Genomic DNA, 12,366 nt, shown 5'->3' on the forward strand with positions numbered 1-12,366 from the left:
GGGCCTATTATGATGGCTGCTCATAATCCGACCTAATGATGTAATCGTAAGACCAAAAATATCCCGACCACATTGACTCGGCCAATCATCATTCAACCCAGAGACCTGGACCTTAGCCCTTCGATCTGCCATCATGCCTCCCATTCCTAAATTCTGGAAATATATATGGCTGTTCACTTTTCTTCCCTCCTCAGGCCCTCCGTGACTTTCAAACTTTGCCGCGTTCACCGTCGCTACTTTTTCCGTTCTTGCGCCGTCATCAAAGTTGACGTGGACTACCCGACCGGCTGAATAGGCCAGGCTGGCCTCAGCCAGAGTTCAAGGCCGGCTTCTCACGTTCCGAGCTCGACATCTCTCGAGATCTGACGCAAGCCAACCCAATCAATGAACTGACGGACTGATTCTGGCCGACAGTGATTGCTGCCTCCCGAGGATTGAACCCCCAGTTGGACCCGTGTTTGGTGCCCCAATCCGGACCCCCCAGCTCGTATCTCAGCCCTAGGTGATCGGCCGGATTCGCCTGGCTTTGAACCTACGCGAATAAACCACGGACGGGTACAGAAACCTCCTCGAAATCGGTTGATGGTTGGCCCTCATGTTTGACTTGAGTTGTAGCTAACCGTGGCCAAGAGATTATTTGTTTCTATGATGTTATCCGATGCTTATTAGGTGTGGGCGGAATCCATCGACTTGACGCAGTTCTCGTGCACGCGGGAAGCAGGATGGCCACGTATCAGGAATATATGCAAGCGAATGAGGATCGGGATGGGGTGCGCTTGTCTTGGAATGTGTGGCCTTCGTCTCGTTTGGAAGCCACCCGCATGGTGGTGCCCTTGGGCGCTTTTTACACGCCTTTGAAGGAACGCCCGGGTAAGGCCAACTAATCGCACTAATATGCATACCAGCGGCAAGCTGGAAGCGGCAAGCGGGTAGCTAGTGGGGCTGGACGCATTGGGTGGCCTGTGGGAGGAAAATCATAGATTCCCGGGCCCCAAGATCCGTTCGGACCAGGATCGTTTTAACCTAGCCACAACTTTCAATCATTGCCGGACGATCGTGTCTTGCCTGTCCTTGACTGCATGAAGTGAAAAGGTCGAAAGCCATCATGGTTGATCGATTGAAAACGATTCGATACTATCGGCTGATGTGTTAACCATGGGGACGAGACACGTTGGGAGGGCTTTCTGAATCAAAATGCATGCGCTTGACACAGTTTGCTCAAACTCAAATATGGTTCGAGTGGCTTAATTGGGCGAGTCTCAACTCCTACTACGACTGACCCTGATGAAGCTATTTTCATGTTGACGCCCGACCCTAGGCTGATATTGAATGCCAAGAAATACATCATCTGGACACGCCGACTCCATTGGGACGAAGACGACGGACTATGTTAATTCCCCTGGACAAATTCTCTTTTCAAAACAAATTCATTCATTCATCCCATTGATATCAATTCCAGATCTGCCACCCATCCAATATGACCCGGTACTCTGCGCGCGCCAATCCTGTAAGGCCATCCTCAATCCCATGTGCCAAGTGGACTTCCGGGCTAAGCTCTGGGTATGCAACTTCTGCTTCAACCGCAACACGTTCCCGCCCCAATACGCGGCCATCTCGGAGCAGAACCAACCCGCCGAGCTCATTCCCCAATTCTCCACCTTGGAGTACACCATCACGCGGGCGCCCACTTTGCCGCCCGTGTTCCTGTACGCCGTGGACACCTGCATGGAAGAAGACGAGCTGGGCGCCTTGAAGGAGTCCCTTCAGATGTCGTTGTCGTTGTTGCCGCCTAACGCGCTCATTGGCTTGATCACTTTCGGCAAGATGGTGCAAGTCCATGAATTGGGATGCGAGGGCATCGCCAAGAGTTACGTTTTCCGGGGAACCAAGGACTACTCGGCTAAGCAGGTTCAAGATATGCTGGGCATTGGACGTGGACCCAATACTGGAGGAGGAGCTCCGGCGGGTCCGCCCGGAGGTCCTCGTCCGGGACAACCCGGTGTCATGCAGCCCACGCCCACCCCGCCCGCTAATAAGTAAGGTTATCGAGTGGGATTTGAAAAGGATCTTTGTTTGATCATGAGGGGGATTTTTGGGGGGGACAGGTTTTTACAACCCGTGGCCAAATGCGACATGAGCCTGACGGATCTGTTGGGGGAGCTACAACGGGACCCTTGGCCCGTGAATCAAGGTAAACGGCCTCTGCGCTCGTCGGGCGTGGCCATGTCCATCGCGGTGGGTCTGTTGGAGGCCTCCTACCCTAATTGTGGTGCCCGAGTGATGATGTTCGTGGGTGGGGCTTGCTCTCAGGTGAGATTTTGTAGTTAGGGGATTGATTGTCTGTCTAAAGATACAAACAGTAAACATAGAATCGTATATCTCACGGCTATAAATTGATATTCGTATTAGTAACTTTGGGTTTAAAACTGATACTCGCCGCAAGTAGGGCAAGACAAACGAAATTGCTGAGATTATTATTTCTTCGAAAAAGGATATGTAATTCCATTAGCGCTCTATATGGTGTAATGTTATGGACCCAAAAAGGTCAAAAATGACTCGTTGCTTCTTGCTTTTTCTAACGCCCAGAGCGGTTCTTACTCTTTTTTTTTTTTTGGGAACTGTACGAAACTTGAAACCTTTGGAGCACTTTTCTTAAACGTGGCTGAGTGCCGAAACATAAATCGCTCACAATGAGAGTGACAACCTTGCTATGTTGTATCCCAGAGCACTTGCTCTCAATGACATTGAAGGTGGTCTTGGCTTTTTCTCCTCAATGAGACAGGGTTGAACTAGAAGACTTCATTCATTCAAGTAGTTGGTTGACAAGAAGTCATCCTTGGAGCTGAACTATGGTTTACTCATATTTTTCTAGAATCTACATTTCCATGACTAGTTACACAAGTTACTTGCATAAAAGTTTGAGACTTTTGAATGCCATAATGACCTACTGTTCTGTTAAGACATTCCTTCTGCAATCAATAACAATAATTCACGGGAAAAGTAAATCTCCATGGATTCTACTAAAAGGCATCACTCTTACGGTTATTTGAGAGTTTTTGTCGTTTGCCAATATTTCATTGGGTTACATTTCAATTATCTCCATTTGACATGATTTGGCAATACCCATTTTGATCGTCAGATATGTTGAACTATGTCAATGATAAGGGATAAGTGCGGAAATATTGGCCATTTAGATTCCAATAATAGAAACTGGAATAAGTAATGCCATTACACAGTTTTTAGCCGTGTGGTCTAATGCACCCGATAAAGGCACGACTTGGTTCCCAAGGAGGCGTGGGTTCGAATTCCGCCTTTGGAAGCAAAAGCCGGAACTGTAATCTGTTCCGGCCCTAAGGAATACCTTTTAGTTTTTAAAGTGATTCTCGCCCTATGTGCAACTTTTTAGTTCCTACCGAAAATAACCGAATTGTATTTCCAAGATGGTAACGCCTTTGTCGTTAGGATTATATTGTGACGATTTATCCTGATAAAATCTCATGTTTCGTGTTGGATTCTTCCATTCAGGGCCCGGGACAAGTAGTGAACGATGAGCTCAAATTCCCCATTCGATCGCATCACGACATTGAGAAGGACAATGCGAAGTATATGAAGAAGGCCATCAAACATTTCGAGGCCTTGGCTAATCGTGCGGCTACCAACGGTCATGCCATTGATATCTATTCTTGCGCTTTGGATCAAACTGGCTTGATGGAGATGAAAGCCTGTTGCAATTATACTGGGTAAGGTGCAAACCCATTTGATTCGACTCGTCAGGCAGGTGCATTGCTACATTAAGGAAGACTTATGCTTTGTTGCAACAAAACTTCCCGTGAAATTGGTAATCAGTAACTGAGCTACTCCGCCCATTTTTAGGCTTTTAGATATGAGAGCTTTGAACACCTTTCTTAACCAATATAGTTTGTAGTAGGAAAAGAAAATTTTTGACTTGCCTCGTGTCACACGAGACACGACCAATTGTTTGCTTTTATCAGTCCTAGAGAAGATTTTATTGAACTTATGAAGATTACGAAAAATGCATCAATTTCATTCTCCTTTGTTTTTGATTCCCCTACGTATTTGATCCAAAGAAAATTTCAACTTTGTTTTTCTTTCTTTAAACAGTGGACACATGGTCATGGGTGACTCGTTTAACTCGTCTCTGTTCAAGCAGACCTTCCAAAGGGTTTTCGTCAAGGACGCCAACGACCATTTCAAGATGGCCTTTAATGCCACCCTCGAGGTCAAGTGTTCGCGTGAGCTCAAGATTCAAGGGGCCATTGGTGCTTGTTACTCGGCTCAAAGGAAGGACTCTACCGTGTCGGAAATGGAAGTGGGTCTGGGTGGGACCACGGCCTGGAAGTTCTGCACACTCGGTCCCAACACGACCACGGCCGTGTTCTTTGAAGTGGTGAACCAACATGGAGCCCCCATTCCGCAAGGTGGGAGGGGTTGCATTCAGTTCATCACGCAATACCAGCACGCCTCCGGCCAGCGACGAGTACGCGTGACGACGTTAGCTCGGAATTGGGCCGATCCGACCTCGGCTCTTCAACATATTCAGGCCAGCTTCGACCAGGAATGTGCGGCCGTGCTCATGGGTCGAATGGCGGTTTGGCGAGCGGATAACCAAGATGAAGGTCCCGACGTCTTGCGATGGGTGGATCGAATGCTAATTCGCTTGGTGAGAGAAGAAAAAAAAATCTAGCATATTACTGTACTTGAATTTGTATTACCGGTACCATGAAAGTTTATTGAAATCCATCCGTAGGAATACCTCTTGTGATGGATATTAGCAATGAAGCACTTTCAGTTCCGAGTAAGACCGTGTTGAGCTTTGGAATCAACGGGATAACCCTTTTCATATGCACATGGTTTTCCACGTTTTGATGAAGGAAATGAATATTGTTTAACTCTAACTAGAGAGGTATTGACCATTCTCGTCCTTTGAAACGTGGGCTAATGACTGAAGTTCTTGATTGCAGTGCCAGAAGTTTGGGGAATACCATAAGGATGACACGAACTCGTTCCGCCTTCCCGATAATTTCACACTATATCCCCAATTCATGTTCCACCTACGTCGTTCGCAGTTCTTGCAAGTGTTCAATAACTCGCCGGATGAGACCTCGTTCTACCGGGCTTGTTTGTATCGCGAGGACATGAATCAATGTCTCATCATGATCCAGCCCCTATTGTACGCCTACACTTTCAACGGACCCCCGGTGCCGGTTCTATTGGACACGTCCTCGATTCAGCCCGATCGAATTCTTCTCATGGACACGTTTTTCCAGCTTCTGATTTTCCACGGAGAGGTAAGGTGGAGATGAAATTGAAGGAGCGTTTATTGATCATTTTTTTAAATCAAGGTCGAGCAGTACAAAATGGTTCAGCCAAAACAACTGAAACTTATTTTTAGCATAAATATGATCACGCCTGGGAGGAGCATTTCTTGAAATATGTCGCCAAGGCGATCAATTTTACTGCGTTAGACATGTTCAGGTCTACTTTCATGAAAGAACATGATATGCTCTAAAACATCATTTAAAGGTAACATGCCCATCCCTTTTTGTTTCCACTTGTGCTTTGGTGCGTTGGGCACATTGGTTTCAAAGTGAAAGAAGATTAAATTGCACATATTTTTCAGTCTTAGAGGTTCGAAGGGATGCAATTTGCCCTAATATTATGATCCGCTCAAATGCATGTGAAATGAATAATGAGAATTCTTTTTTCTTGTATATCATTAGCCCAAAAGACCGTAATAGACCAACATAAAGATTTGAATATGTGTCTTAAAGTATATTTTGTACTCCAGTGCACTGGGTAGGAATACCTTCTGAGTCACCCAATGAATCAAAAGAACTAGAGTAATGGATTGGATCTGAAAATAGCAAAAGAGCAAAAGCAGTTTGGGAATTCTTCATAAGGATTAATCTATATTAATCGTTCAATATCTTTAAATGTCGTTTTTTTTCCTATTACCCTCCTGTGTTTGTTTTCAGACTATCGCTCAATGGAGAAATGCTGGCTACCATGAATTGCCAGAGTATGAGAACTTCAAGCAACTACTAGAAGCCCCCGTAGCAGACACCACCGAGATCCTACAGACGCGATTCCCCGTGCCTCGTTATATCAGTACGGAACAGGGCGGTTCTCAGGCTAGGTTCTTACTCTGCAAGGTCAACCCATCTCAGACCCATAACAATGCCATGTATGGCGGGGTAAGTGAATGCGACAATGGCGTTTTTGACTGGATTTTTTATTTTGTCGCTTGTTGAGCGGAGGGAATTATCTAATCTCCAAATGTAAACGTTTATTGAATTCAATCCTCCTCCGAGTGATAATATGCTGAAGCATTATTGTGGATGCTTAGTGAGGAAATTACCCATGATATCATTTCGCCTTAAAAATTTATTCATGTTCCCGCTATTTTGTTTAGGATATTTCCATCGGAGGTTCAAATGCAGGGGTAATATACATCGATGGTTTTTTTTTTGCTTCGGGAGTAAGGTGGTCATGTTGTGACAATGGTGGTGGATATGGGTATTTTGATTGATTTAGGATTGCTTTGGTGACTAGCCTCTGCACTTCTTCCGACTAATATCACAATGTTCTATCTAATTATGTCGACTGTGAAGATGTTTCTCTTGAAAGAAATGCTTGAGCCTGGATTCAATTATTGTTGAACAATTTTTTTTACGTGCGATGATGTCACTTTGGAAAACTTAAAACTGTCTTGTATAGGCCAATGTAACGATGTGGCAGACAGAAATGCTAGTTTTGTCCATCAATCGCATGTCACTAGTGCAATCCCTCTATAAACCGCTGATAAGCAGTAAAAACAAACAGTCAAGTTGAATCATTCTTCAATTTTTAATCATCAGCCTGAGCCCAAACGAAATTAGTATGAATTATCTTGGGGCATGACAATTTCCAAGAGCCTTAGTTACAATCACCAATCATTGAAATTTGAAAGCATCGGGCAAAATGAACAATTTTGCCCGATTGCCTAAATGGCATTATTGAAATCAGACATTTTGTGGTATTATTAGCCTTTATGATATAGAGCAAAAAGAGTAATTCAATGCTCGATCCTCCACGTTGTTTGTTCATCCTATCGGCCAACATAGTGTTTTATCTCTCTAGAATATTTTTCATCATTGATTCATCTTTGACAGAGAAATCCAAGCTCCAGCATTCATGGACTGAAAGATTTAAGAACAATTGTGTTATCAGAATCCACAAATCTGAAGCTATAATCGGTGAAGGTGATTCATTCTTCCAAAAGCGGCATGGGCTTCCTTCACGCACTGTAGGAAACTTGGCAATTATGTCACATTAACTCTCTTAATTGTTCGTTATAGGATAGCGGTGCCCCCGTATTGACTGACGATGTGAGTTTACAAGTGTTCATGGAACATTTGAAGAAGCTGTCGGTGAGCTCGCAAGCCTAGAATTTGACGAGGAACTGCCACATAATCCACGAGTTCCCACGCATTTCTTGGTTGGGTTGATTTCACAAAGACCATATTCATTATGTCTGTTTACTTTTTTCCTACATATTTTATTGATGACAAGCTGAATAAATCTGCAAGAACGAACGTTGTTTGGACGAAGATGTTGGTGTGATGTTGGACCTCATAATCGTTCTGCCCACGGATGACCAGACTTAGCTGATGAAATTGGGTCATAGTATCAGCATGGGCTCACAATGTTTCAAAATGAATGGACATGAATTCAAATCAACAATTAGTTTCCGCGAAAGCATTAATCGATATGTCAACAATCGTTACTATCCGCTTTGCCAGTTGGCTCCGTGTTACTTTGGGGTCATTCAGTAAGTTAATACCATGATTAGACAAAGCCATTTAATCATTTTTGAAGGAGTAAAAAGATCCGAACAGAATATGTATCCTCAACAGTTATCGACATTTGGGAAAGCTTTGTGCGCCATGACCTGTGCCTGGAAAAAACGAAGTGGCGAATACCGATGCTAAGTGAAATTACCCCTTAGTGAGCGTTGGTACAGGGTGTAAAGAAATTAAGGGGCTCCCTTTGTGCCTTCTTTCCCCCGCCCTCAAATAATTGTCGGATCATATTGAGTCGCACAGTTTCGTTGTTGTTTTTACTGACTTCCTTACCGCTGCTTGGATTGGAATCCCAGCACTTCAAGACGAGGATTTTTTAAATTTATATATATCATCATATCGATCATATAGATCGACCAACGAATCAGTGTTGGCTGATGCATAGATTTCTAGATGCTGGATGTCGGACGACCGACCACTCGGTTGGCTAAACAGTACAATCAACCGGTTTGTAATCTAATTCCCAGGAGACCATCCATTGTACTGTTTACCAACCGAGTGGTCGGTCGTCCGACATCCAGTGTCTGGAAACCTATGGCTGATGTGGCTAACCTTGAATATAAGGTTGATCAGGGCGCCTACATAAGCCCTACGAATATTTGAGGGCAGAATTGAACAATGAAGGAGCCCGAGAAAGAAGAGAGTTGGACTTCATTGTTTTAACTAGCCTGATTCTCGAAGACTTGAAGGTGCTCTCAAAACGCACATTAAGCCTCTACGGTCACTAGAATTGACCCTAAACCCTGGTTGGGACAAAGCTCATGGATACTTTTGAAAACGTACAATATCAGATACCTTTCGTACCTTCTCTGAGTACTGTACAATCCCAACCTTTCTAACCTCTCCCAATATGAGAGCTCTCTCATTCCTGTGATGTTCTTAGTGAAACATCTTTGGACTTGCTCGACCTTTTTCAAACCTGCTGAACTCATTGAGCCCAAATGGGTGAGGTGTATTCAAGATGTGGCGGACAATCGACTTGTACAGAGTTAGCATCGTGATGCTATCTCTGGACTTAAACGTGCGATGAATGTCGAATGTCGAACGAAATATGTTTTTAGGACTGTCAAGGAACAGTGTTTAAACAAACTTTCAGCGGGATAGTTTGAAATGATCTGTAAGCTTGATTTCGAGCTTAAACGTAACCACGTCGATATGGAGGTATACTTAGAGGTTTTCTCTTTGAGACAAGTCCGGAGATTTGCTAGGCCATATGAGTAAGGGCGACTTTACACTAGGATGGAAAACCAAGATTGAATCCAGTTTGAGGATTGAAGTGGTACTAATGTTGGGGCGAGCTTTTCGCAATATGAGTCTTTTTGTTCGACTTGAGTACAACGAAAGGTTGGAGCCCTCTGCTGGCCTCAAGTCTTTTCCGGGACTCGCCCCAACACTAGCCCAACTTCAATCATCAAACCGGACTCAATCTTGGTTTTCCATCCTAGTGTAAAGCCGCCTTAACCCTTAGAACGAAAAAAAAGTTCCAATCCGCCTTCCTAAAGACCAATGCCTATGGGTTTAACTAGGGAAGTCAAGTTGCATACCAAGCCTAGACATCAAATAAGATCTAAAACGAAAGACGCGAAATGATGCATCAAGAGAGTCCTAAAAATAAACTAATGACTGATTAAGGTTGAAATTTAAGAAGGCTACTTTGCATTAGTTTAGTCAAAGCAGTTAAATTGAATCCTTTGCAGAGCAGCTGATGTTAAAGAAGTGTAAATTCGAGAGAGGAATCCAATTTCGGGACACATTGTAGATGTCAAACCCATGGTTTCTTCTACCACGCCCAATTTAGAGCTTATGTTATCACACAAACAAGAGGAAGAGAACCAGGCGTGATCGCGCTTGATTCACACGTGAATTGTTTGAAAGAGTGAAATCGATTCAAGATTAAACTCTGAAATTTCTTTGATCGAACGTTAAGACAAGCTTCAAAGTAGAGTAATAAACCCTGAGAGATTAACGTCGATTCTCGGTACAAGATTGACATGAGCATCGAGTAAAAAAGATCCTTCTTCTAAAACCCTGGGTTCGACACCATGATAACAAGGTATCTAAAATATTGGTGCAATTATTTTTTACACTCTCATTCATTGGTGGTTCAACTATCATCTCAATGATACAACAAATAATAGAGAATAATATTTCATGTCATATATCATTATAAGTTTTCAAACGGTCTACTGTAGTCGATCAAAATGTCGCCTTTGCTTTGGGTAATTTATAATCTACCGTCACGATTTGTGCTCATGATACTACGTTTATCCAGGGGCCTTTTTGTCCACAAACGTCATGCACATTAGCTAATTCGATTATCGTGATTTTATTCTAGAAGCTTCGCATTATCAAAATTCAATAGGATTACAAACAGGTACATGACTGGAAACATGATCGATAATTGAAATATGTCCCTCTGAGTCATTTAAAAGAATGATTAGAGAGTTGCAGGAAGTTGGCGACCGGCCAAAACGACCGAGAGAATGCAGACTGTATCTTACTCATCCAGTATCATAGCTGAACTTGCAAGCACTTGATTTCAGATTTTCAGCCCACACTTTTTCGTCAAACTTTCCAGGAATGACGCATAAATCCAATGTCAGTTACTATGGATGAGTCTTGTGGGAGATTTTGTCTGAATTTGAAAACTTTGAGGTTGAATTGGGTTAAAAAAGAATATGATCACTCATACTTTGATGTTTGAAAGAAAGCAGTTATCAAAGATCTTTCAAGAATGTCAACAAGAGAACATGAGACAAACAGTTAAGAGAGAACGAATTTTGTAAACATATCATGCTCATAGTTGAGGTACTAGCAAGTTTTTCATGGTGAACGCATGCTGATCCATAAACCGCTGGAAATTATGGACATACCTCGACTAAGACTAGTCATAACAAAAAGCCAATTCAGCCGCAATTAAAGTTAGGCTGTTTGTAGAAACTTTGGTCCGATTTGTTAGTCAAGTTATCAGGGCTGCCAGTCTTATGTTGAAAATTGCGTTTTCTTGAGTTTCAAGAGGGCTATGGGCAGAACGAACCTACAACATGAATAAGACTAATCGTGCAGCCCTGATGACTAGTCTTGGTCATGGAGATATGTTCATAATTTTCAGTGCTCTACGGCTGATCCTACACGCCTAAAGTATAATGACTTTACATTACGTATTTACTTTAATCCAGAAGCATTTAGAAAATCCTTGTTGAAATATGCCAAAGTCAATGTTTTTGAAGCCCTCTAGCCCATGGATTTCCTGCACAGATTCCAAACCAAGTTGACTATATTTGAATGGCAGAAAAATTTGTTTTTTTTTTCAAATGATTTAATTTCAAATCAAGGTTATTCAAAAATATTTTCATCGATACTACTTTGACAACTAATGACAATTCACAATTAACACTTGCAGTTATACAGCGGGCTTTGAAAGGGTACGACTTTAGATTCAGTCGTTCGATCAAGCTCAAAATTGAACTTCGTAATTAAAGCAGCTTATGGCCAGTCCCATGTAAGAAAAACGCCTTGCGTTTACAGTTTCAGAATAATTATTCCGTGATGAAAACGTGAGGAAAACGTTGAATGTTTGTTGGTGGGATATTCCCAAACATTACACTGGATTCGAGGGAGGGAGATAAGGAGGAGGAGAAGTCGGGTTTGGCCGAATCCACCAAAGCTGGGAAGTTCAATCCAAAGGTGGAGGTATGGGGTGAGCTAGGGAACTACTGGTTTATGGACGGGGATGCTTTGGTTTAATAATTAAATTAGCTTTTCGCGATTAAGTTAACACACTATGTTCTTCTTCAAATGAGAATGGTCCCAGGCCACAACAATTTTGCACTGCAATTTCTAGCTTGATCAAACCACTGGATCAAAAGTTCTGCCTTCTCAAAAGGCAGTACAAAGCTCATCAATAAGCTCCTGACGCTGTACGAAATATGGTTTACGATCTGCACTTCAGAGGGCGCTTTGTGAGTTAGCCTCTGCCAAATAATGAGTTGATTGGGCCTTAGTGAATTATGATGTGTTTGTGTTGTTTTTGGCGATAAACGTTATTCTCCACCGATTAGTTGGTGGTGCTCATTTTTAAATTTGTGACAAACTGTTACNGAAGAGTTGCAATTGCAGTTACCACATACATTCTTTTCTTTGCTTCCTTGTAAAATCAGTAGCGGATGCGTAGGTAATACAGGGTTTTGAATCTAACTGGAACAAGTTCTTGAACAGAATTCCATGGATCAGCCATATCGGCATAATCTAAGTCATTAGTTGTTCAAATGTTGTCTTTTTTAACTTTATTTCCTGGGGGTGGCTTTCAATTGTGACATTTTGAGCAATGAATTTTCAATATTATCATATCAATATTAAAGATGCGTAACTATTAGAGATAAGTCATTTTATATTTGATTTCATACTGTTGAGGATAACATTGCCCGGTTACGCGGGGAAAATATTGAAATCGATTATCTCATTGGATATTGAAAATCTATAAATGGCTCATTGAGGCAACAGA

At 42.6% G+C, this 12,366-nt stretch overlaps 1 protein-coding gene and 1 long non-coding RNA gene across 3 annotated transcripts in view; one reads left to right on the plus strand and one right to left on the minus strand.

Moving 5' to 3' along the window:
- The first annotated feature begins 338 nt into the window (after positions 1 to 338).
- LOC131890118 (protein transport protein Sec23A-like) lies at positions 339 to 7,595 on the plus strand. 2 transcript variants are annotated; one of them, XM_059239397.1, is made up of 10 exons: positions 339 to 555; positions 670 to 870; positions 1,460 to 2,036; positions 2,106 to 2,310; positions 3,526 to 3,740; positions 4,123 to 4,681; positions 4,983 to 5,309; positions 5,997 to 6,215; positions 6,434 to 6,463; positions 7,359 to 7,595. In XM_059239397.1, exons 2-10 carry the CDS (start codon positions 723 to 725, stop codon positions 7,446 to 7,448), a joined length of 2,370 nt encoding a protein of 789 aa, XP_059095380.1. In that variant the 5' UTR covers positions 339 to 555; positions 670 to 722; the 3' UTR covers positions 7,449 to 7,595. The 2 variants fall into 2 exon arrangements, with proteins under 2 accessions (XP_059095380.1, XP_059095381.1); XM_059239398.1 differs by lacking the exon at positions 6,434 to 6,463 and having other exon boundaries at positions 340 to 555.
- The window catches only part of LOC131890119 (uncharacterized), an 18,731-nt gene continuing 13,219 nt past the window's right edge, over positions 6,855 to 12,366 (minus strand). Inside the window, exon 3 of the long non-coding RNA XR_009374275.1 lies at positions 6,855 to 7,199. This is a non-coding gene — a long non-coding RNA (uncharacterized LOC131890119). The remainder of the gene's footprint in view (positions 7,200 to 12,366) is intronic.

This window comes from Tigriopus californicus, chromosome 11 (genome assembly GCF_007210705.1).
Source record: "Tigriopus californicus strain San Diego chromosome 11, Tcal_SD_v2.1, whole genome shotgun sequence".
Lineage (NCBI taxonomy): Eukaryota > Metazoa > Arthropoda > Copepoda > Harpacticoida > Harpacticidae > Tigriopus > Tigriopus californicus.

What these genes read in the sequence shown, in the direction of transcription:
- LOC131890118 (XM_059239397.1), top strand. Translation starts at nt 723, where the DNA reads ATGGCCACGTATCAGGAATATATGCAAGCGAATGAGGATCGGGATGGG. An exon ending in CCCACCCCGCCCGCTAATAA is followed by an intron (nt 2,037 to 2,105) that starts GTAAGGTTATCG and finishes TGGGGGGGACAG; the next exon opens with GTTTTTACAACCCGTGGCCA. An exon ending in GCCTGTTGCAATTATACTGG is followed by an intron (nt 3,741 to 4,122) that starts GTAAGGTGCAAA and finishes TTCTTTAAACAG; the next exon opens with TGGACACATGGTCATGGGTG.